The 24,311-nt window shown below is 37.7% G+C and overlaps 2 protein-coding genes across 4 annotated transcripts; one reads left to right on the top strand and one right to left on the bottom strand.

The window, feature by feature from the left end:
- The first annotated feature begins 1,586 nt into the window (after positions 1-1,586).
- On the top strand, positions 1,587-7,113 carry LOC112500070 (KH domain-containing protein HEN4-like). The gene is made up of 7 exons (XM_025103340.1): positions 1,587-2,291; positions 2,503-3,054; positions 3,144-3,416; positions 4,303-4,557; positions 4,669-4,748; positions 5,328-5,439; positions 6,827-7,113. The coding sequence occupies exons 1-7, from the start codon at positions 1,629-1,631 to the stop codon at positions 6,962-6,964; spliced, it is 2,073 nt and encodes a 690-aa protein (XP_024959108.1). The 5' UTR covers positions 1,587-1,628; the 3' UTR covers positions 6,965-7,113.
- Positions 7,114-8,263: 1,150 nt separating this feature from the next.
- Positions 8,264-18,729, bottom strand: LOC112500137 (dynamin-related protein 3A-like). 3 transcript variants are annotated; one of them, XM_025103460.1, is made up of 21 exons: positions 18,260-18,729; positions 15,779-16,061; positions 15,660-15,688; positions 15,461-15,562; positions 15,167-15,235; positions 15,029-15,088; positions 14,656-14,769; positions 14,130-14,178; positions 13,902-14,011; positions 13,561-13,653; positions 13,330-13,422; positions 13,118-13,255; positions 12,393-12,500; positions 12,202-12,297; positions 11,764-11,815; positions 11,205-11,353; positions 10,980-11,126; positions 10,489-10,541; positions 9,770-9,869; positions 9,113-9,284; positions 8,264-8,542 (listed from the first exon to the last, which is right to left on the bottom strand). In XM_025103460.1, the coding sequence occupies exons 1-21, from the start codon at positions 18,653-18,655 to the stop codon at positions 8,529-8,531; spliced, it is 2,427 nt and encodes an 808-aa protein (XP_024959228.1). In that variant the 5' UTR covers positions 18,656-18,729; the 3' UTR covers positions 8,264-8,528. The 3 variants fall into 3 exon arrangements, with proteins under 3 accessions (XP_024959228.1, XP_024959226.1, XP_024959227.1); XM_025103458.1 differs by lacking the exon at positions 8,264-8,542 and having other exon boundaries at positions 8,693-9,284; XM_025103459.1 differs by lacking the exons at positions 8,264-8,542; positions 15,167-15,235 and having other exon boundaries at positions 8,693-9,284.
- Between the last annotated feature and the right edge of the window lie 5,582 nt (positions 18,730-24,311).

The raw sequence follows: 24,311 nt of genomic DNA, 5'->3' as shown, positions 1-24,311 counted from the left end.
TATATATAACAAAACGTATTTATAGTAAAATGTATTTATAATAAAACATATTCAAAATATCATATTACAAACATATTAATAACATATTAAAAATTTATTAATAACCAAAAATTTAAAAAAAAATCATTTTTTTTTTGAATAGGCCAGGTCGGGACTGGTTATGGGACCGGGACCGGGACTGGTTGGGACAACCGGTTACTAATAACCTTGACCGGTTACAAGGAAAATCACCGGGACCGGGACCGGGACTGGTTATGTCGGGACCGGTTACCGCCGGTTTTTGTCGCGATTAGGCCCGGTCCGGGACCGAATTTTGGCCACCTCTAGTTGTGAGGGACTAATTTGAACAAAGGGATCAAATTTGAACATTTTTAAAACTATAAGAACGAAGAGTATTAGAATCAACAAAACCGAGGGACTAATTTTGTAATTTTTCAAACATAATTTGTGTCATATTTATAAAAATAACCGGTTTACACAACCCTTTGCCACAAAATAACCACATTTTAGAGGTTTTACCGGAATGACCACACGGATCGCCCCCGGGGGCTATCCGTACACTATGGGGGCGATCCCCCCTTAAGTCTTAAAAAAAATTACCCCCAAAAGTCGAGATTACTGTTCATCCTCGTTGACCGTGTTTGACCTCGCCCCCGGGGCGATCCGTACTGTATGGGGGGCGATCCGGGTTAAAAAAAATTTGATTTTTTTTTTTAATACCAATTTTACTATAAATACCAACCTCTTACTTCATAATTTTTCACACCTTTCCTTCCATTTCTCTTCTCATATATTTTACTCTCACAACCTTTAACCCATTAAACACAATAAACCATCACAACCTTTAACCCACTAAACACAATCAATCATCCAGTTATTTTATAACGAAAAACCGTGAAATTTGAAATTAAATATGTAAAAAGACACACTTTATGTATTTTTCCATTTTTATTAAAAACACCCATTAATTGTTTAATAAAAAACACAAAATGACAAAATAGAGGTCAAATTTCGTCAATCATATATTATATCTGATTTACGAAACCTAAAACAGATAAAAATAATTTTTGATTCTCCATAATTACAAAAGATTTATTTTTAAAGTTTTACCCATGAAATTTGGTTCTAAAAAAGTTAAAAAATACAACTTCAATGACGTATCAGTTTTATTAAAAATACCAAAAAACGAAAAAAAATTAAAAATAGCAGGATCGCCCCCGGGAAGGGCGATCGGACAGTACGGATCGCCTCGGGGGCGAGGTCAAACACGGTCAACGAGAATGAACAGTAATCTCGACTTTTGAGGGTTATTTTTTTTTAAGACTTAAGGGGGGATCGCCCCCATAATGTACGGATCGCCCCCGAGGACGATCCGTATGGCCATTCCAGTAAAATTTCTAAAATATGGTTATTTTATGGCAAATAGTTATGTAAACCGGTTATTTTTATAAATTTCTCATATTTATGCCCGATTTAGAAAGAGATTGAAGAGATTGGATGATCGACTCTTTGGGTATTTTAAGAACCAAGGTTTCGTTTTCAATCAAGTATTGATTTGATTTCATTTGACACCGCAGTCGTCAGATATCACCGGAGAGAGAGGTACCTCAACCTCATGTAGCAGAGGGATGAACGAAGCTCCGTTCATCTCTCTTCCAATCTACACTGCCGCCACCACCACCGCCGCCCCACCATCCACAATGTTCGAACCTATCAACACTTCCCAGGCTGCACCCGTCGTCAAGCGCAACAAGAATCCACAACCTCCGCTTACTATACCTGCTGGCTGCATCTGCTTCCGCCTCTTATGCCACGACTCTCGCATTGGCGGCGTCATCGGAAAATCCGGTGTTATCATCAAACAGCTGCAACAAGACACGTCAGCGAAGATTCGTGTTGAGGACCCGCCGCCGGGCTCCGACGATCGTGTTATCTCCGTCGTCGCTAACTGCTCCGTCAATAGAACAATGACGTTTGACGAAGAAACTAATCAACAAAACAATGGTTATGTAGAAAGTAGCGAGTATCGAGAGGTTTCGGCTGCACAAGAGGCGTTAGTTAGGGTTTATGAGAGAATTTTGAGTGTTGCTGCCGAGACTGATGGAGGCTATTTTGCTCCTGGGGGTATTGTTTCTTGTAGATTGCTTGCGGACACGGCTCTTGTTGGGTCTGTGATCGGGAAAGGTGGGAAGGTGGTCGAGAAAATCAGGAAAGATACTGGGTGTAGGATCAGAATATTTGGTCAAGATAGGTTGCCCCCTTGCGCCATGCCCACGGATGAAATGGTTGAGGTTAGTATGCAAGATCTTAGATGTTTTCATTCTTTTCTTTCTTCCATCCCCATGTTTTTAACATGTTTTACTTTTTCTTAGTAGTTGCCTAACAAGTGTTTGATAAAAAGCAAAGACAGTAAGTTTAGCCTTATAGAGGGATTGTGTTCAATCTGTGTTATATTTTTGGAGTTAGGTTTGGTGATGCATGTGAGTTTTATGCTTGTGGCAGATTGAGGGTGATATTTTGGCCATTAAAAGGGCACTTGTTGCCATCTCTCGTCGTCTTCAAGATTGTCCCTCTTCTGATAAAGCAAGGATGGTTTTCGGCAGACCGCCCTATGGGGCTACTAGGGAAACCACATTACCAAACGGGCATATGGATTTCTCTCCGGCAAGAAATCTTGTCTCCGAAGCTACACCAACTAGCTCTGCTAATCATCGGCCATGGGAAACCACATTACCAAACGGGTATATGGATTTCTCGCCAGGAAGAACACCCATCTTAGAACCCACACCAGCCAGCTCTGCTAATCATGCTATAGGAGGTCGGCCTCTTGTATCATCGGATGCTGAAATTGCTCCTTCAGTGGACTTCAGAAACCCTCAATCTCAGTATGAAATAGTTTTTCGTATCCTCTGTTCAACCGATAGGGTAGGCGGTGTGATAGGCAAATCAGGGACAATCGTTCGGGCCCTTCAAAATGAATCGGGTGCTTCTATAGTAGTTGAAGCTCCAACATCTGATTGTGATGATCGGTTAATCACTGTTACTGCTATGGAGGTTCGTTAGTTGGATATTTCACATCATCAAGAATTTCTTTTATTGTAGGCTTTTTAGTTTATTTAGTTCTTGTTTTCTGTCTGTTGTAGAGCCCAGAGTCACAGAACTCGGCTGCACAAAACGCTATCATTCTTGTTTTCAATAGGTCTGTGGAGGCTGGCTACGAGAGGGGGTTGGACTCACCGTCAGCAAGAACGCCTATTTCGGCTAGACTTTTGATTATGCCCAACCAAATTGGTTGCCTGTTGGGCAAAGGTGGTTCCATAATCGCAGACATGAGAAAGGTAACTGGTGCTGTGATAAAGATAGTTCCAATCCACCAAGTCTCAGGATGTACTTCGGAGGCCGATCAAGTAGTTTTGGTGAGATATTTTTCTTTTTCTAAAGTATTATAATATTTATATACTCCTCACCTTTAGGGGCTGTTTGGTTCATGGAATTCAAAGGAATTTGATGGAATTGGAATGACAAATTCCTTAATGATATTTGGTTCGTGGAATGAATTGATTGGATTCCACCGAATTCCACGGTTGAGGGATTTGATCATTCCTTAGCATATGTGAAAATTTTGAATTCCATATCGTGGCAAATGTAACATAATTTATAGTTTTGTTTTAGAATGACAAAAATAACCTTCGCATTCAATTTAACCACCATCCCCCCCCCCCTGGCCTAGCAACATATCCACCACCGCCACCATTTCCACCACCACCATCAACTAATATTATCATTCCACCACTGCCACTCCCATCACACCACCATGCCACTTTATATTCATTAATCACCATCATCAAAAAGGGAATATAAAAATAAATTTAAAATAAGNCCGCCCACCCCCTGCTCCCGTATCCACCATGACCACGCTACTATTATCATTGTTACGCCTCCACTTCTAACCCCCTAACACCACCACATCACTATTGTCGCCGTCACAACCATCACCCCCACCCCTCATAGATGCATATTTCTATTCTTTTGCAAGGTTCCATTCCAATTACCATCAACCAAACGTGGGTCAAATTCCATTCCTATTCCTTGAAAGTCAAATTCCTTTGATGGATTTCAATTCCACCACATTCCATTCTGTGAACCAAACGCCCCCTTAGTGATGCTTGAACCTTTGACCTTTAGGGAGGTTAGTATCTACTGGTAACCCGGATACTGCTAGGACAATTCTGATCTCACGCAAGCATCTTGTAGTTCTCCACCTTATCTAATTGTAAATTGAATGAACTTTTGGTTCGTTAGATGACAGGAGAGTTTGTAAATGTACGAGATGCTTTGTACAGTGTGACTGGCAGGCTGCGAAACCACCTCTTCTCCACTCGAATGTATAATGGCCCTAAAACCAGGAGCAGTTATGGACAAGGACAAGGAGTTGGTCATTCCATGGCCACTCCTCAACATCTAAATCAGCATACAAGTTTAACGCAGAGTATGGATAATCTTAGGCCCTTCAGTAATGTCGATCATCCTTCATCCTCCAGGCCATGGGAATCTCAAGTAACATTTCTTTTTGTTTATTGTAGCCTTTTTTCCTTTTATGCTAGTGTCATCTTCTCTCTTCTTTTTCTATTCTGTGGCCTAGCATTTCAAGTAGTGTTTTGATTGTAGGCAGGAGCTGTAAATCCGATGAAAGGAAAGGACGTTGACAGAGGATCAACTTCCGCTAAAGGTGGCATTGAACTTGGCAGGTTTGCATCGGATGCCGCCTTGACGTTTATAAACATGGTTTTTAGGGTTAAATGAACCAATAACTATGCTTTTAGTCTGTTTTACCAATCATCATCATAAGAAACATTTTGCGGCAAAATCTGATAATAAATTACTGCACCAAACTACCATTTATATGTATTTTTAACCATGTGATATGCACATTCAAGAAAATAAAAAAGTTTGAAGTGTCATTCCTAGCGGGGTTTTTATTTTATTTTGTAGGGTCCTCTTTTGTTACTATCAGTAACCTAACCTCCAAGTATACCCGATCCTGGTGGTATTGGTTTGAGCGAATTACTTATTCATCGCCTTCTTAACAATTAACGTCATCATACACACATTCACATAGGAGATATAGTTTTCTGCAAGTCAAATCTTGACTTGACCAATAGCATCATGTACATAACTATATTCTAGACAGATATTGAATTCTGAATCCAATTTGTATAAGAGAATAATGAACAACTTCAGATTTCGTATAGAACTTGACCGCAAATTATGAGCAAATGAATGTTGATCTTTACTTACCAAACTCTTATAACGAATGGTGTTTGCAGAGGAGGTAGATCTGCCATTGTAAGAAATACGACTGTGGAAATTGTGGTTCCTGAAAATGTCATTGGGTCGATTTATGGGGAGAATGGAAGCAATCTGACTCGTCTAAGACAGGTACAAAGTTTGTTTCTGTGGACCACAAAATATTAGTTTCTAATTCATGATTTAAGTGATTGTTTTGGAAGCTGAAAAATGTCTATTGCCTGATATATAAGCTTTGTCCTTTACTAGAATGATATTTCAGTCTTGTACGACTGCCATTTTATCAAATCTAATTAGTTATAAACAGGATTTGGAACTTCCATTGAGAAGGGTTCAGTTGGTAGTTAAACATGCCCTTAATACACAATACAGTAGTATACTTCATCCATCCCATAATGTCTTATTTAACACAATCTTACAAAAATGGTTGACTGTTATCATTAATGTCTAAAATATCTCAGTATTGACGAATAAGGGATATTTGTTATACCCTGGAGTCGAAGCTGGTAAATAAGGGTGCAATAGCTAGTGGCAACATAGGAATTGTGAGTATATTGTTACAAAGGGGTAAAAAGGGAATAGTATCAGTGGGTGGTCTGTTAAATAGGTGAGAGGGTAGTAGGAGAGGGGTATCGGATTTGTGAATTGTCTGGTGTGAGCCCGGGAGAGATCCAGCTCTCTCGAAATGATGTCAACCCTTGTTTCCATTTCTGAATTTGTTAGCATACAATCATAAGAAATCATTGAGCAATTAATCCAAATTGTTCAGTGTTGATCAGTATTCTTGTGGTTCAAAATCAATATCGTCACATTCTCTAATGATGACAATAGGCAACTTGTTAATTCCCTTTTTCCTCTTTTTTTATCCGATAAATTGTATTGTTTCTTTGCTTGGATACTTACAGTACAATGCTCTTGTGCACTAGCAAACACTTCCATGAACCCATGAAACCGTAACAATATGTTCCATATTAGTTGCAATATTTTCTTGTTTTTTCGTGCTTACAGTTCAATGCTCTTCTACCACCTTGTTTTTGGGGTTTCAACATTCCTAATTTGTCTAAAAGGTTATATTGTGTCACTACAAACTCTCTAAGGTTTTAACACCCCCATGAATTCAGGAAGGGCTATAAAGAAGTCAGAAATTTGTGTATGGTACCAAACCAAATAAAACCAAACGGACCCTGTAAAGGTAGGGTCGGGGGTAGGATGTAAGGATACCTTGCCTCCACCTCCAAGGTTGAGAGGTCTTTTCGTGAATATCTTCTGCTTGAAACAAAAATAAAAAGAAACAAGTGAGCAGGCTACAAGCGAGAGTATGTGCAAACAAGCAATGGGTACAGTAAAATCAAAAACCGCATTAGGGAGAAATAGGTCAAACAGATATGGAAACAAGAAAACACGTCTTCAAAGTAATTCTTTAGCATATAAATTGATGATTCTTTATTCTGGTCTATGATATCTAATCTTGTTGCAAATTCACATGTGAATTGTTCCACTTTGTGGTGCATAAAACCAGATTTCGGGCGCAAAGGTCGTAGTGCATGAACCTGGGTCAGGAACGACCGACCATACTGTTATCATATCCGGTACACCTGATGAAACACAATCAGCTCAGAGCCTTCTTCAAGCATTCATACTTGCTGACCAACAATGACCAACAAGTTTTCTGAAGATTTACGGCCGATGACATTCTTTCAGGAAAGCGATTGTAATACTTTGAACGTCATGGGTTTGTATAACGTTGGCTTTTTTCCTTTTGTGGTTTCAGAAAATGATAAGTGTTAGGAGTTGGTTGTCAGGTTTTACATCACAGTATCAAGGTTTTAACCTGAAATCCAACTTGATGAGCTCTGAAGCCACATTACGAGCAACCTGTCCGATGCTTGGGTTAACAAACATCGTTGTCTATAATACCTTTTTTCCTTGGTTTTGGTAAAGAATGGTTCATGGGTTTGCTTATGTGGCATCAAATGTGCCTTTGTGTCGGTGGCTAACCTAGCAGGTAAGAAGGTAGACATTTTTACGTCCATTGTTGTGGTGGTTCAGAATTGCAAGCACATGTGGATACATCTCAAAAAGCGTCATCATGTAATCGGTATGGCATATAACTGATTTTAGCCTCGTTGCTTAAGATCTTTAGCACAAAATATGTAATTGGCATGAAACATTTAAATGGGCCTCTATGCCCGGTTCATTTTAACCAATCCGTTGACAAATAGATATAATATAAATTTGGAGGTGCGTTGGACAAGCTTGTGTAAGCCACCGTGGATCTAAGATCGCCACAAAACTGGGGTTAAGGGGGCATGCCCCCTTGGCATTCGTCTCATTGGCCGATCAACAAGCATGGTGTTGGGTAGCACCCGTCCTAAATAGTATACACTAAGGGACTGTTTGACAGTTGCTGAATGATTTGTTTCAGAATGATTAAGTTATCAGAATGATGAAGAGACTCTCATGATATAGTTCAAAATGAAATATAATTGTTTGGGAACTGTTTACAATGAAATTAGGGCGCTGAATGGTTAAGGGATGCCTATGATACAAAACCATTAGGAGGGTTTTGGAACCATTAAGAGGCAGACTCTTTTTTTGTCAAATAAGATTTACCTCTTAACAATTCAGAGTCTGCCTTTTAATGAAACTATTAAGAGATAAACAAACAACCCTTAAAGTTTGAATTCATAAAGCATGTAGCCTTTTAAACTTCCATTCATAGGCATGTGGACTTTCTAAACTTTAATTCAGGAGATGTGTAACATTCTGAAATTCATTTCAGATTGTAGGACTAGGAATTCAGAAGACAAGTCAGTCTTATAAATTTAGGTGCAAAAACGCTTTGATTTTATCCGTTAGTGGTTATTTGACAATCTTCAAATAATTACTTAACGACCTCAAATTAATTGGCGAGAAACTATCATTCAAAGGGTTTTCAATCTCATTGTAATATACATAAAACACAACCAAAGGGTCTTTGGCCTAGCGGTGTCGTAGCCTTTGGCCTCATAAGAGGTAAAGGTTTCAAACCTCACAAAAGGTAAGAAGGGTGTATGAGTTTATTTGTTGCATTTACCACCCAAAGTCAAACCTCAACTCTCAAGTAGCCAAAACACTATATTGTTATTGTAATTGCAATTTGGATCAAAATTCAGAACAAAAAATACTTGTTCCAAGAGAGCTTGGTAGCATATCAATCCAGCCTCCTTGCTGACCAATGTTCATGAATATGAACCTACAGTCAACAGCCATACACATCGTAAATGTCTTCGAAATCAAGGACCAAATCCAATGTCAACTCTAGTCAAAATCAAATAAATCACTGTTTTTCAGTGTAAAATAATAGAAAATCACAACCATTCATATGATAAATGGAACCCAAAATGCAAAACTGTACATATAGCCTTCCAATTACACTTGTAACCTTCCCAAATATTTGACAACAAACAGTCCCAGGCTTATTGACTTCTTTATAAGAAGGGCGAAGAGAAATTGTGGTATTCAGAACTGCTCCGGTTTTCCCATTGGAGCTCAGAAAAACAATGTGAATACAAAAAGAATATAAGTCTACGATAAAAGCCCCATAAAGACGACAACAGCGTCTTGTATTCTACCATAAGCCATAAGCCATATGTTAAGTTGTTTCACGTACAAATCCAAGGAATTTTGTGTTTCTTGACTTGCTTCTTGTGGGTTTACAGATCGTGTGTTGGATAAAGACCAAGAAGGGAAGAATTGCGATTGTTCCCATTTGACTCTATATTCCCGTAAAAAGGTGAATTCAACTCTCCTGAATGAGACTTACGTGATCTTTGATTATTTGGAGATGCAGTGTAGGAGTCCCTTGAACCACTAGTGGAAGGATACATTGATGAGGTTGGGAGTCCATGAATCTTTGGCAGACCGGTTGGATCGTTATTGGTTAAGCTGTAACCCCTCTCCACTGTTTCAGCTTCCAGTGGTAGTTCATCTAATGTCTATACACAAGAGATGAAACTAAATTAACAGGAAATCGTATAAACGAAGCCTCTGAATGCAGTCTAACTTTGTTCCGTCTGTCATCTTGGACTAAAACCAAGAGTACTTCCCTCATACAACAATGAAAATAGAACTATGATGGCAACGTATCTAAATAGAAGAATCCGACATGGCAAGCAAAAGGAGAAACAGACTCGGTTAAATGGCATCCATCTGTCTCTGTTTCCCGTCTTTGTGATAATTTGTTTGTTCGTCGAAGCAGTAGGATTGAACTTACAAATTTATTTGATATAGAAGGGTCACCAAATCTTGTTTAGGCCATCAAATAGATAAAGACTGAAAGAACTCCAATACTAAAGAATGAGTCTGTACTTAAAGCTGCAAGCATTGCGATGCAACTTATGGCTGAATAAGTCAATCATATGGCAGATCAACCAATAGAAGTTTAATCAAATAGAAATGATGCCAGGTAGCAAAAACCTACCCGAAAAGCTTGTTGGAGAACACGTAGCAAATCCCGGGTGCGCTTTCTCTTTACTGCAACCTCATCAGGTTCTTGCAACATTTGTTCGAACAAATCATCTCTGTCCAAACCACACCACCCACTTATTATTAGAACTGGATTAAACAATATCAAAGTAAGAGCAGAAATCATTCATGGGTGAATAAAACAGTTAAGGGGCCGTTTACCAAACGCTTACTCAGGTAAGTGATTACAAAGTCACATTACCTTACCGGATGAATATGGCAAGGACCAAGAATCTTACCCGGTAGGTGAAAAGGGTGTGAGTTTATTTATTCTATTTGCCGTATATATTATATACTTCAAAAAGAAAAAACGAAGGCAAAGATTGAGAGTCTTACCCAGTAAGTGATGGAGACGACCCTTACCACGTTTAGCGTTACCGGGTAAATTGTTGCATACGATGCCGTTTTGGTGGACTAACATTTTACCCGCTAAGTAAGTGATAGTGTTAAATTTTACCGTTAAGCGCTTATTGGGTAAGTGTTTGGTAAACAGTCCCTAAGTGATGGTGTTAAATTTTACCGATAATCGCTTAACGGGGTAAGTGTTTGGTAAACGGCCTCTTACGTTTCCAACCAAAAAACAGATGAAAGACCCATTGGCCAGCAGATGAGAATAAATTTACAGTGGATAATCTAGAAACGCACGGAAACCAATGTCCGTTTTTCCTATATTACCTGTACAACTTCTTAATGAAGACATTGTGCAACTCTCTTTTCGTATGGTTAACCTGATATTGGATCAAAAAGATATAGACAGTCAGATGAACTTTGCCCACGCAAAAACAAATATTGCTCCTGGACTCACAAGCCATGTAAGTAGCAACAAAGTACAAAGGATAATGATATTATTTCTTCAAATTACATGGAAACTTGCTATTATAATTGATAATTTTAACAAAAATATGATATTTCGAATTGCAAAAGAGACTACAATTTGATCATTATATCTGAAGCATCAAATCCATAAAAGATACTCTTTCAATCGCAAAGAATTACATCCCAACTTGGTTTGATTGGATACATGTTTTCATGATTGTGGCTTTGAATGTAATATTCACATTGAAGGTTATAACAGGCAACTAGAACTGATGTTCCTCTGAGAAGAGAAAAAGAAGTCAAAAGAAAGAATGAACAGATCAGTGAAAGGCTGGTTATGTCACAATTACCAGAAAGTGCATGATGGCCTTGGGCACATAGTCCTCGATGTTCTTGCGGACAATATCATAATATGATCTCAGCAACAACTTCGTAACATGGATCTCAATAGCCTCTTGATCTGAATTGGCATCAGAGGGCCTCAAAACGGTAGGTGGCTATACCAAAAGTCAAGCAGATATCAGCATTTCTATCCTAATCACTTCTATCAGTGAGTATTAAGATTAAAACCATACCTCCTTTAAGTGGATCATTGAAGACGCATAATCCATATGATCCATGGTATGAACAGGTTCACTAAATGGCTTGTTTATAGAGTTCTCTTTATTAGAATTTCGATTATCTGACCCACCAAAAATTGATGAGATCCCCCAGCTTGTGCTTCCTGAAAAGATCACAGGCATCAAAATTTCACAACTGTTTTTCTCATAGTAAATTCACAAAGCCAGAGCTCAGAGAAAGAATTGTTGAACTGACAAACAACTTAATATTTAGCATATTTACATCAATAATGCATTGAACTTGAATCGCTGCTTTTTCATTGATTTTCTAAACTGCACACTCCAATTTTGGTGATAATATTTTAGATAGGACCTAATTTAGATAGGCGTGTATGGTTACATACAACAAAAAAGATTATTCATTCAGTAACTAGATTTAAAAATCAAGAATGCTGCAACAGAAGATTCAATTATAGCTGCAATCAGACGTCTTGAGGGAATTACAAAGGCAGTTAAAATTATAAGCCCAGTCTTGCTTTTTTTGTTATGTCCAAGTTTGAAAGCAAGACCTTACCAGATGTCGGTTTCTCAACCTCGCCAACCGGCCGAGACCCAGGCTGATTTTGCTGCAAAGTTGAAATCAACAAAACTTAGCACAGTAACTAACAAGACAAATTAAAGCATGTGATGTTCATGAAAGTGATAGAAACACTATGGCTGTGTCAGTTCAACCAATTTTCCTCCATTTGTCATCACCATGATATGAATATCATTATGTTTATTTACTTGTTGAAATGGGGCCCACAAGATGAGAATGGTTTCATTTCATCATGGAAGAGGAACATATAATGTATCAGCTAATTTATCTTGCCTTGGGACAATCTTAGGCTACATAAAAATACACAGGCTACACACCACAAAATGACACTGAAAAAGGAAACAAATGAAGGAATGGACGCAAAATATTTGTATACACAACCAAATATTCATATATGCATAACACTTAACCAACCTGTTCTGTAACAAATCCGTTGACTGGTCGGCCAAGAATTGCACGCGACTTAATACCTCTTTCAGATTGTGAAGCTTTGTCAAGCTCGGCAGCATCCTGACCAACCAAAAAATGTGACCGATAGTTAGAGAAGAGGCCATCTACAAGTGGATAAATATGCAAAAATAATATCACACTATTTATAGTTACACCTTCTGCCTTGGAATTGTAACCCTAGAAGACTTGACTTGTTGTATTGCAGTTTCTACGGCCTTACTCCCACCAATAAAATTCGGGTGCGAAGTGTTTATATAGTCCATCTGCAAAAGATATCAGATAAGACAGCTTACATATAACAACTATATAATGGAGACTGGTTACACAGAAAAAAAAAGCACAAAATGCCAAAAAAACTACAAGTCTAGAACTAATAAAGTTATCAGAAACAAAAAGACTGCTAAAGCCACCTTACGAAGATGATTACCGCCATAGCTGTAAACCCCACTACTTTCAAACAGAATGCACATATGCAGACAACTGAAGCTTTGAAACAGTAACAAGGGCAAGTGGCAATTATTTATTCACTACTTAACCATTTCATTACACTTGAGCAATCCTCTCAGGCAAACAATCCTGCCATTAATATTCAAAATCTGTCATTTATATTTTTAGTAAACGAAGTCGATGCAAGTCTTCTCCTTGGTCCTTAGTCTACGCAAAGTAAGAGAAATCCTCCATCATGAAATCCCTATGTCTTTACTTACAGAAGTGCTGATTGGGGATTATGCATTCATTATTACACTATAAATCATTATAACATCATCTTACTTATGAACTTGTAGACATACAGGAAACGTGTTATCTCTTTTACATGACATGAAAGTAGGTGGTAATAACAATGATAATATGCCTCCTGTAAGAGGTATTTCAAGTATACCTCCATTTCAACAATGTGCCCAATCATCGTCTCAGAAGGTTGAAGACCATCACGCAAGAAATTCCCTATAACGTCATCCATCCGCTTCCTGAGAACAGGAAACCTCTGTAGCTCATTGACCATACAATTATGGCTCATCTGAGGCACACAAACAGCAATCAGCATCCAATGCAGTATGTCCCAATGAAAGGAAAGATTTTAATTAAGCCGACCTTTATTAACTCATCGTAAATAAATCTTGCACACTGAACACTTGGATCCAATAAACGGGCAATCTGTCTTCTAATAAGAACTTCGAATGGAATCTGCAAATGCATGTTAAGCATCATATTTAACCAATATAATAAAACATCCGGTGGGATAAAATTAGAAGGATGCAGATACTAAGCAGCCAGCCAGCCACAAATGATTAAAAAAACTGATGAGTACAGAGCAAGACCTACTTCAGGTACAAATAATGCGGATCTAGGGCCGGTTGCATTCTGTATGGCGGTTCGAATGTCATCGTCAGTCAAGTCCTCACAAGGATCAACCTCCTGCAGTAGGAAAAGCAGCTATGCTCAACATCAACTTCACTTACAATATTTATCCAGATAGAGATTCCATTTACAATTAATAGAAAAAAAAGATCTACTCATGAAACAGTAACATGTGCCTTATATTAAATTAATCTACCAGATTCAGAAAGATGCTTTAACAAATGAATCCGCTAGAATAAAGGGATTTCAGTGTACAAAACTAAAAATAACATGCATATTTGTAGATAAACTTATACTAAACACACCTCCAAACTCTTAACAAATATCGACTGAAAAATATAGTGTATTCTTGCTCCTCCAGACAACTCAGATGTCGACATCTCTTCATTCTTTCCCTCAATCATCGAAGAAAAGGCTGTTTAAAGGAATCAACAGATCATCTATCAGATCAAGCATCCAAAATTTACCAAAAAATACACAAATTTGGCTCCAATTAACATTAAAAAGTTGAAAGACAAGAAAAGCTGCATGACCTTCTGAATACTTTGAAAGAATATTTAAAAGAAGAGCTCCCATGCCGGCCTGCAAATTATTAAAGGGTAAATTTAAAATGCAAGAAAACCAATTAAGCTTATGACTGTGAATAAAGTACACTGATATAAACAAAAGTGTGTACCAATACAAATATTCCTTGTTTAGACAGCCTAAAATCATGCAGTTGATGATTTACTATAATATGCAAGATCAACTTGCAAGTCACAATTAATGATCCCTACTTTGAACAGCAAAAATAAATCTTCTGATTCTAATCAATGTACCTTATTTATATTGCTATTATAAGGTTTCCTCTCGCTGTAGTAGGGGGTATAGATGATTCAGGTCCATGATAATCAAATATAGATATTAGGAGCCAAAATATTTTCAAGGCTAGCGTCCCCCCCCCCCCCCTTCTCACAATTATTTGAATCCATAATCACCATTGAAAAGTCATTGAACAAGATCAATCAACCAACTCAGACATGCTCGAGATTCAACTACAGAATAGTTCCTTTGGCTTACCTTTGACTCTGTGATCTCTCCATAGCTAGCATGCTCCTTCGCCACAGAAACTAATGTAGCACTAACGCGCGACTTCAACCCTGGTAGCACTGTTTTGATATGTTGTACCAGAATCTGCAAATACGAAGAAATGAATGAGTATCACATTTTATCTTAGCAAATATCACCTCATGCCTGTGCAAAAGAGATTCCTCAAATACCAGCCTGATCTGAGTTGATGCCTGACACATAAACAGGTGTTCTCTATGCATAACAACATAAGGAACATTAGGTACTAGCATGAGATGATAAAATATTGTTGTGAATGAGACCAATCAAGTTGCATATGACTAACATAGTGAGCTCCAAAGGGCTTGAACAGAATGCAAAATACCTGGTTCAACTTCTTCGCCAGTTGAGGCACTCCACAGCGATCAGCAAGCTCGCTATAAACCTATCTAACAAGGATTAGTTAAATAGCTTAAGAATCATAACCACTATATCATTAGATAGAGAAGAAAATCTCATATACCGGACGGTTGCGAAAGAACTTCTCCTCCGCAACAAGCGCATCTTTAATGGTCCGGTTGAACATAATATCCTATTTAAGAATGTGGTATATGTTGTGAGATTAATTAACACAAGAAAACCACCACAGTTGTAACATTCTAAAGCTTTAATAGTCTTCATACATTAGCAGAAAAGGTATCCTTCTTTCATAAAAATAAAAACCGGGAAATCCCAGCAGAGTAAAGGAGTACCACCCCTAAAAAATAGAATATATTTATTAGATTTTGTTTCAAGTGTTAAACAAAAAAAATATTACCTCTTGACTACGATTTACAACACCCACGTAACCAAGTCGAAGGGGAATCACTTTCCCCAGCAAAAAATTGCGAGCATCTGTACCTCTGTCCATAATGTCCAACTAAAACAACAAATAGGATAACCCCCCATGTCAGAAAAATACTATAAACAGCAGAAAATTAACTGAAAATGAGATTATGGATTTTTGTATATTGCACCTTTGTTATCACGCCAATTGTGCGGTAACCTGACAAATATGGAAAAAAAGATCATGTTAGAGAGATCGTCTCAAACAAGAAATCATTCTACTTAAATCATTATAAATGACAACACCTACCATCAGGGTCAGCATTTCCAGCGATCTGAAGTGCATCTGAGTTGGCGAGGTCTGAATTTGCGGGTGTCACAGCAAGTATTAAACAGCTGGGTAGCTTAATGTACGACATTATCATTGTTCTAATACGAGCTTCGATATCAGTGGGCTGGTCACCCACAGGAACTTTTGTTATACCCGGCAAGTCGACTAATGTGATGTCAAGAACATTAGGTGAGAATATCTTTAAACGGATCTGCTTGTCAGAGACACCCTTGTTTCCTCCTGCTTCCCTATCAGTCTCAGCCTAGAGTATCCAGATCATCAAATAATAAGTCAGTGATCAAATCTTACCTGACAAAAATATAATATACTTCACCTTTCCATTTAAAGGTTCATGATCATCCAAGGTTTACTTGATCACACTTAACATAGTCTCGAATAGAATGACTAACTGTATGATTAGAAGGCACATTAGTATCAAAAACTGAACTTTTTGGGTTCAACTACATCAGATTTTCTAACTAGTATAGGTTTTGATCAAAGGGAGACAGACACAACAAAGATTGTGTTATCCAGGCTCAGAAATTGAGAAGAAAAGTTAATTAACCTTTACCCACTCTATAGTCTTTTTACTTTATGATGACTTATCGCTTTTTACTTTTAACCTACTCGATCAGCTATGCAATACAAGGCTTGAGTTGCAGTTCTTCCGTTTATCCTTGCCCTCACACATGTAGGATCCCAATGAGGACAAGGAGAAATGAAAGCCAAAGATAGTGAACTGCAGCAAGAACATCATATATTGGTTTGCCTATGAACACTGCATTGTGAAATGCCATGCTTTGATTTTAAATTTCACTTTCAAATTACTGTGGATGATCATGCAACAAGATACATAGCTTCATAAAGAAGCGACTGTCGTGAGCCACGGCTCTTTCATTGATGTATAATGAATTTAATTCATTTAGTTGTTATCCTGAAGATGCAGAGATGTCCGGTGCATAATGGAGTTAAGAAGAATTTCTAACTAAAGAAGTTTCCAGTTAAATCTGCTAAACAAAGTTGCCAGCAACTTGCAGTCTATATCATACAAATTGCACTTCACCATACACAAACACCATGCTGCTCCATGTGGTAAAATTGAAACCAAAAGGTTGAAGAGGTCACCAGCAATAGTTGCTACACAATTTAAATGCTGAAATAACATGGATCCAAAGTTCAAAGACAGGATTACTCCGCTAGCATGTGATAACAAATCTCTATCACATGTGACTTATTCTGGAAGTAATAAAATTGGACTCAGGAACTAACTTTAAACATCTGAACATTGGGTTTACCTCATATTGCTCTTTCAAAGGTAAACTGGTTTAAACATCAAGGCACCATGTACTACAAATTATGATATTTTTCTCAGAAAAGTAACTTCAAAGAGTATAAGTTGACATCTGGTGATCTGGATAAAATTACTATTTGCAATTTTCTCATGTTAACCATAGAACATAATATGCAGCTAAATTAGATAAGTGGCATATAGTTGGCAATAAAGAGATGGTAAATATAATGAAGAGCAACTTTTGTCATCCATTCTAACGACTTCTGCCATCCGTCAGGTAAATGCTAACTCACGGCAAATAACAGACTCAAAGAAATGTTGGGATCCTACTACCACAGCGTATGAGTATGCAATTATGCATCATGCTGCAATACTGTGTCCATCGTGACAACACAGTATAAAGATGTGATATGAGATCCATTTGTTGGTATAGAACTATAAATCATCATGGGAAAGTATGCAACCAAGTGAAATTAAGATAAAATGGCAACATTACTCAAACTTGGCAGGTTATAGGTCCTAAAAAGACCAGAAGTACTCTGCTAGGTTGACAGTTGTACTTTGCCAACCAAAGATTTTCGTCAATGCAACTTACTTTTGGACTCTAACCTTACATATGTTATGTAAAGTTTGTCCATATCACTAGATATTTCACATGGTTTTGATCTATAGCATACGAATATAACAGGCTGGACCGCGAGAGCCAAATGGTTAAGTGTTAATCAAGTTTTTATATCTTCCTCCCTTTGTAGGCCGAAAGAAAATCTACTTTAAGCGGGTAGAACAACAATTCATTGTACAACCTTACACTTGATTAGGGACAAAATGACTTCCTCCAGTATTCATTACAATATCTAGAAAATCTTCTGCGTGTTGCATCTTAGAATTAACACCTTTTTAGGGACAAAAAACAACTGTAATGTGAGAGACTCTTTTTTTTGACAGAGGGGTAAAAATGATCAGTCCAGCATATCCCTAGATTGGCCAACAAAGAGCCCATTCCTAATTTATTTCAGAACCTGCCTAGGGCATGTTCTTTCTGAAGTTCATTGATGAAAATTAAAAAAAAAAATGCTATATGGAATTTGAATTAACACTGTTCAACAACGATATGATTAGTAACACAAAAAATTTAAATGTAGAAAGGCCAAAATAATAGAAAAGAACACCTGAATTTCCTTGCGAATTTCATTGAAATCATAGAACTTCTTCCCCGGTACGTGCAAGAACTCTCCATACTCTTCATCCGTACCATCGGGCTTCCTCTTGATCTGAAGGAGTTGAAGCACGAGGGGTCGGCGCGTGCAGATATCGGAACCCCTGGGTAAAAAATCCCGACCTACAAGAGCTTCAAGTACACTAGATTTACCACTACTCTGGCTACCTACAACGGCAACCTGAGGGAGTTCGATAGTAGAGGAGCTGCCTAGTTGAGCGAAAATGTCTTGCAGTTTGTTGACGATGGGGATGACGTTATGGCCAAGAGGAGCGGCGTTGGCATTGGCCGTAGGTGGATGTTGTTGTTGTTGTTGAGGCGTGGAAGGAACTACTGGTTCGTCGGCCATTGAAATGTTGAGATCGATCGAGATGGAGTTGCAGAGTAAGATGAAACCCTAGAGGTTCGTTTGGAAAAAGCGTGGAGGAGAGAGAGTGTGTGTTCAAAAAAGATACGTGTGGGGACGTTTGCATTACCGCCCAAGTAGAAAACTGTTTAAAGTCAATTTTCCATGGAGTCAAATGTAAATCGTACATGTAAATATGGATAAATTTTTGAGTAAAGTATACTTTTGGTCCTTTGGTTGTTACTTTATTACAAATTTGGTCCCTTTTATTATCATTTTGTTTCGAATTTGATCCATCTAACTAACGCTGTTAAAAAAACTCAAATCTAAAATCAAAAATCAAACCCATATATAAAAGCAAGACCCGAATTCCAAAATCAAAATAAAAAACAAAGCCATAATAGCCTCTAATTCTAAAATCAAACCCAAATATAAGGAGGTGTTTGGGATTGATTATAAAAACAACTTATTGACTTATTCCGGTATGGTACCGGTAATAAGCCTTTTGAGTGTTTGGATAAACAACTTATACCGGTGTCAAACCGATAATAAGTAGTTTTTGAAGAAGTTAAACTCTTCTGACTTATAATAAGTTGATAAGTGTTTTTGTAGAAAAGCATAAGTTATTTCAAATAAGCAATCCCAAACACCCTCTAAGATCAAAACCTAATTCCAAAAACAAAACTCAAATCCAAAATCATGACCTAAATCTAGAACAAAAAACAAAGCCACAAGAAGATTTGATCTGACGTTAGTGAAGCTGAAGTGGATTATCGGATACGAAACACCATCACATTGATGGAATCGAAAACAAACGTAGTGGAATAGAATGAACCGTCACAATGATGAAATAAAAAACAAGCGTGGAAGAAGGGATGAATCATAGTGGTTGTATTTGTGCCATTTGAAGAGGTTAAAAGGGAGTTCAATCACAGGAAGATGTGTTGGTAGAGGCTGGAAGAAGTGGTTGAGGACAGTTTTGACACTGTTTGAGATGGAGGTGCTAGATTTGTTTGGAATCAGATATATATATATATATATATATAATCTATTAATGTAATATAATGAGTAAACTAAAAATTTGGTTCATGTGGTTTGTTGGTTATAACACTTTTGATCCATACAATTTCAAAATTACAAGATGGCTGTTGTGGTTTGTAAAAACGATTGAATTTGAGACTTTTTTCATTTTCTTCTCATTTTTCTTTAAATAACAAAATCTAGTTAATATTATACAAACCACAAGGATCGAGATTTTAGTTTAGTCTAATATTGCATCCACTTAAAACGTGACATGTGTCCCTCTTAACAATTCCCCAACTACATCCCCCCTCCATGGTGAACCATCTCCCGCCAATTAACCCTTTTCCCGGCAACTCCCCCTCACCTGCCTTCCAAAAAATTGATATTTTAAATCAAAAATCCGCACAAATGCAAAACCATGAATTCAATATACAAACTAAAACCTTCTTCTTCACAACTCAAACCTTGAAATCAAAACCTAAATGCTCATGTTTCTGTCTATGTTTTTCTTCGTAGTTCAAATGGTTTTTGTCTCTCGTTTTCTTCACAGTTCAGATGTTTTCCACATCTGGTTTTCATCTCTGGTTTTAGAACAGACAAGATCCTTGGGAACTCAAAAAAACTTGGCACCTCCTGACTGAAATCTCGTCAAGGCGTCGGAATCCTAACACCTTCCGACGTCAATGTGGAGATGAAGGAAACAATAGAGAGCGTTCCATCCGACGGTAAAACAGTGGGAGAAATCGTTCTTCAAAGAAGCAACATCATGAAAGGGTACTTAAAAGGCGAGAAGGAGACTGCAAAAGCATTCCACAAAGGATGGTTTTTCGCTGGTGACGTCGGAGTTATTCATCCCAATGGGCATTTGGAAATTAAAGATAGATCGAAAGATGTGAACATTTTAGGTGGGGAAAACATCAGGAGTGTCGAATTAGAATCTATTTGTAACACCCTACTTTCCATATTAGCAATTCTACCAGCATTTTGACATGACCTATTCATAAATTCGTCATTTTGCCTGTTTTATATCCTGTAAATTATATTTACATATACACTATACAAATCCCAAAACTAAAAGCATGCATTAGCACGGCGTTCATTAACTACTACTTAAAAACATACACCAAATGTGTTGATATTAAATCTATCGGATACTATTTTGAACTAATCTTCGGTCTTAAGCGATAGTCGAAGACACTCTATCAACCAATAATATTACCTATCAATGGTTACACTGTAACACCCTCAATTTTTTTTTTTGTGAGAATGTCACGTAATCTGAAACAATTCTTAAATACATACTCCAAAAGACGGCTAACATAAAACCGTTTGAACTGTTTACAGCGGAGGTCCTTTAACCGTTCAAAAATTTACTTAAGTTCTAACCCACCTCATACCGGGTTAAGTTACAAAGATCAACACAACGTTAAAAGACTAAACATAAGATGATAAGTAGCGACTCTCTAAGCGTGTCCTTTGCTCTTATCCAATCTCGAACTACCTAGCCCTGAGATGTATACTATAGTCAGCTTATAAAGCTCAGTGAGTTCATGGTTTGCGTGAGTAAAGATCATTTCACATCATACATATCAACTTGTAAACTTTGTACCAAAAGTATGCATTTTCTGAAAAACATGCAGCACTGAAATAACAGAGATCTCATAACTTGTCTGTCGGGTGTGAGTCATTTAGTCACAAACACGCCCTGGGTTGATACTTCAATCTTAATTGATCACCCACTTGTCCGGGTAGTGTTTTATACTAGTTTTGACTTGCTGGTCAAATGCTCACCCGCTAAAACTGATCATAAAACTTTCATATGATATAACATGCTAGAGTTATTTGAAAACTGCTTAAACACGTAGCATGCAACTGATCATAAAATGACATACATGTAAAATATATCATGTATGTAAACTGAAACATCATGTATATGTACCCGTTATCATACAAATCATATAATGCTCGAAAATAAATTTATACATAGGTATGCATCCCATTGTAAGTCTCATGAAGACTCACTTGTTAACGTAGATTGCTTAACTAACGTCACTGTCTGGCAACCTATAATTTATAATAGTAAATAGCATATAAATGATTAATTTCTCCCAAAGGTTAACATAAAGGTCAACTTACGGTCAACTACATTGGCTAGGGTCAACCTTGGTCAACTATGCTTAAGAACGTTCTTCACATCAACAAAATTATAGGAACGTGAGTTCAGACACAAGGTGTATCATCTAGTTATATACCTTAAACGACTAAGTCTGGAAGAAGACCAGAGCCTCTGTGGACGGCCAGAGCCTCTGGACTCTTAAGTCCTTTAGGCCAGAGCCTCTGTGGTTGTATTGACAGAGCCCCTCTGCTTGTGCACCATAAGAAAATAATACATCACCAAGGCAGATCCCCTCTGTGGTCTCTCTTCCAGAGCCTCTGGTCTCACGACCAGAGCCTCTGGTTGAATCATAGCAATTATATTTCACATCAAGGACAGAGCCCCTCTGGTCTCTCTTCCAGAGCCTCTGGTCTTCATGACCAGAGCCTCTGGTTCTTAGCCACTTAGAAATTATTTCAACATAGGACCAGAGCCCCTCTGGTCTCTCTTCCAGAGCTTCTGGTCCCAAACCATTCTTGGAAAAATAATTCAAGGGCCAGAGCCCCTCTGGTCTCTATCTTCCAGAGCCTCTGGTCTCGCGACCAGAGCCTCTGGTTCTTAACTAGACTTGGAACATATTTTCGAACCTAAGACCAGAGCCTCTGTGACTTAACTAAAATTATTTCAACATTAAGGGCTAGAGCCCCTCTATGGTTTCTTCCAGAGCTTATGTCTAACACAACTTGATACAGAGCTCTCATATAGAGCTTCTGGCTACCATAATTTGATACAAAGCTCCCATGTAGAGCTTCTGTACCATATAACTTGATACAGAGCTCTCATGCAGAGCTTCTGTATAACCTTCTTTAAAGTGGTTTCTAAACAGAACGCGATACAGCATATTCACCAAATGAAATCTAAACTTTGAATTCGAACTCTAAAACACGAAGTTTGGACGTGGGCCTTCATAGAGTTCTACATAGGGTCAAAGGTACAGCTAAACATTGTAACAACATAAATTTTGGTTGAGCATTTACCTCTAAATGACGGGAAAACAGGGGGTTCTTGCCTGGTCTTGAACTCCGGTTTTTCTCTCTCAAGCTCGACGATTTCCTTCTTCTTTTAAAAGAATGGCGACCCTAAACCAGTGCCCATAATTTATACTCAAATGATTTGGCCTATTAGTTGACCAAATCGGCCGAATCCCGAGTTTTAGGCTGTGATGTTGCTTTCTCCATAGCCTGCAAACAGGCAGGTCACAGTTTCCCTTTATGAACCAGGCACCGCCTGTACCTCTTCTGCCTCTCCCAATCGTTGACAGCAGGCCCCTCTATTGCAGGTCGGTTGCCTTTACAAAACAGGTCCTTCTGGTTTGGACCTGCTTACACACGACCCAATCCCTTAACTACCGCGAATTGACAACTTTCACCCATGTCTTGACTTCTTCCTTCACTTTTGGTCCGACTTTTAAACTTATTTCAACCTTCTATTTTTACTTAATATATACATATATATATATATATATATATACATATATATTCTTAAAATAAAATAACAATAAAGATAAATTATTTATTTCACAAATTTTTGGGTTTTACATACACCGTCAACAATACTTTTTGCTTTTGATCCTGGAATACACGTCGAAAAATAAAAACAAATCAGCCAACATCTGGTTAGTTCAAATCATGCATTTTCAACGACACCTATTCAAATATAAGCGAAATGAATCAGTTATGTAAAATACATAGTTTGACGTGTACCCAAATTTTAGACTACTTGAACTCACCTTAGCCCTTTTACTTAGTACGTTGTTGGTGCTTGGCTTGACTACCCGCCTTGATAACTGAACAGCCACATAAATTTCTTATATCAACACAAGCACCCTAAAAAACACAATTTAGACAACCTTTTTTATCTGAACATACCATCAAGGACCACTCAAAACATAGTTAAAACCTTTTCATATATGGGTTTAAAAGAAACAGTTCTTTTATTTGCTTTAAAAACATGATAGCTCAGCAAATTCCATTTTCAGACCTATTTAGAGCCCGAATTACCTCGTACTTAAACTGTAGATGACATTACAACGGTTTCAGAAATATATTACACGTCTAAATCCGAGTTACGCATGATTTTATACAACTTTTACAAGTTTCGAGCATCAGTTTAACTTAATCTGGTTACCTACCCTTATTTCTTACGAGGCTCATTGCTTACATAATAACCTTCAAGACATGCTTACTATACATCTTAAAATACGTTTAGAAGGTTCATGTATTCATTCTCCCACTTAAGGTTCAATTAGTGCGTAGATTTCAATGTTTTAGTTCAAACCGAACATATAAGCCCTGAAACTTTATAAATCCATCCAAATGCATATAAAACGTTGGTTTGATATTGTAACACCTTTATATAACTTCCATAACTCTATCCATCGAATTTCAACTCTTAATTTCGCATAACACCATACAATTTGAGATTCAAGCAAAACAATTTGACGTTTTGCAAAAAAAGTGAACTGTTTCGTATGTAAGCTTG

This window comes from Cynara cardunculus (assembly GCF_001531365.2).
Source record: "Cynara cardunculus var. scolymus isolate 2C chromosome LG 17, CcrdV1, whole genome shotgun sequence".
NCBI classification, from domain to species: Eukaryota; Viridiplantae; Streptophyta; class Magnoliopsida; order Asterales; family Asteraceae; genus Cynara; species Cynara cardunculus.
The sequence above is the reverse complement of the archived record's forward strand: the minus strand, read 5'-3'. Positions and strand labels throughout refer to the sequence as shown.

What these genes read in the sequence shown, in the direction of transcription:
- LOC112500137 (XM_025103458.1), bottom strand. Translation starts at nt 18,655, where the DNA reads ATGGCCGACGAACCAGTAGTTCCTTCCACGCCTCAACAACAACAACAA. An exon ending in AAATTCGCAAGGAAATTCAG is followed by an intron (nt 16,062 to 18,259) that starts GTGTTCTTTTCT and finishes TGGATACTCTAG; the next exon opens with GCTGAGACTGATAGGGAAGC. An exon ending in TGGCGAAGAAGTTGAACCAG is followed by an intron (nt 14,770 to 15,028) that starts GTATTTTGCATT and finishes TCGTATTTGCAG; the next exon opens with ATTCTGGTACAACATATCAA.
- LOC112500070 (XM_025103340.1), top strand. Translation starts at nt 1,629, where the DNA reads ATGAACGAAGCTCCGTTCATCTCTCTTCCAATCTACACTGCCGCCACC. An exon ending in AGGCCGATCAAGTAGTTTTG is followed by an intron (nt 3,417 to 4,302) that starts GTGAGATATTTT and finishes TTGGTTCGTTAG; the next exon opens with ATGACAGGAGAGTTTGTAAA. An exon ending in ATCTGACTCGTCTAAGACAG is followed by an intron (nt 5,440 to 6,826) that starts GTACAAAGTTTG and finishes GCATAAAACCAG; the next exon opens with ATTTCGGGCGCAAAGGTCGT.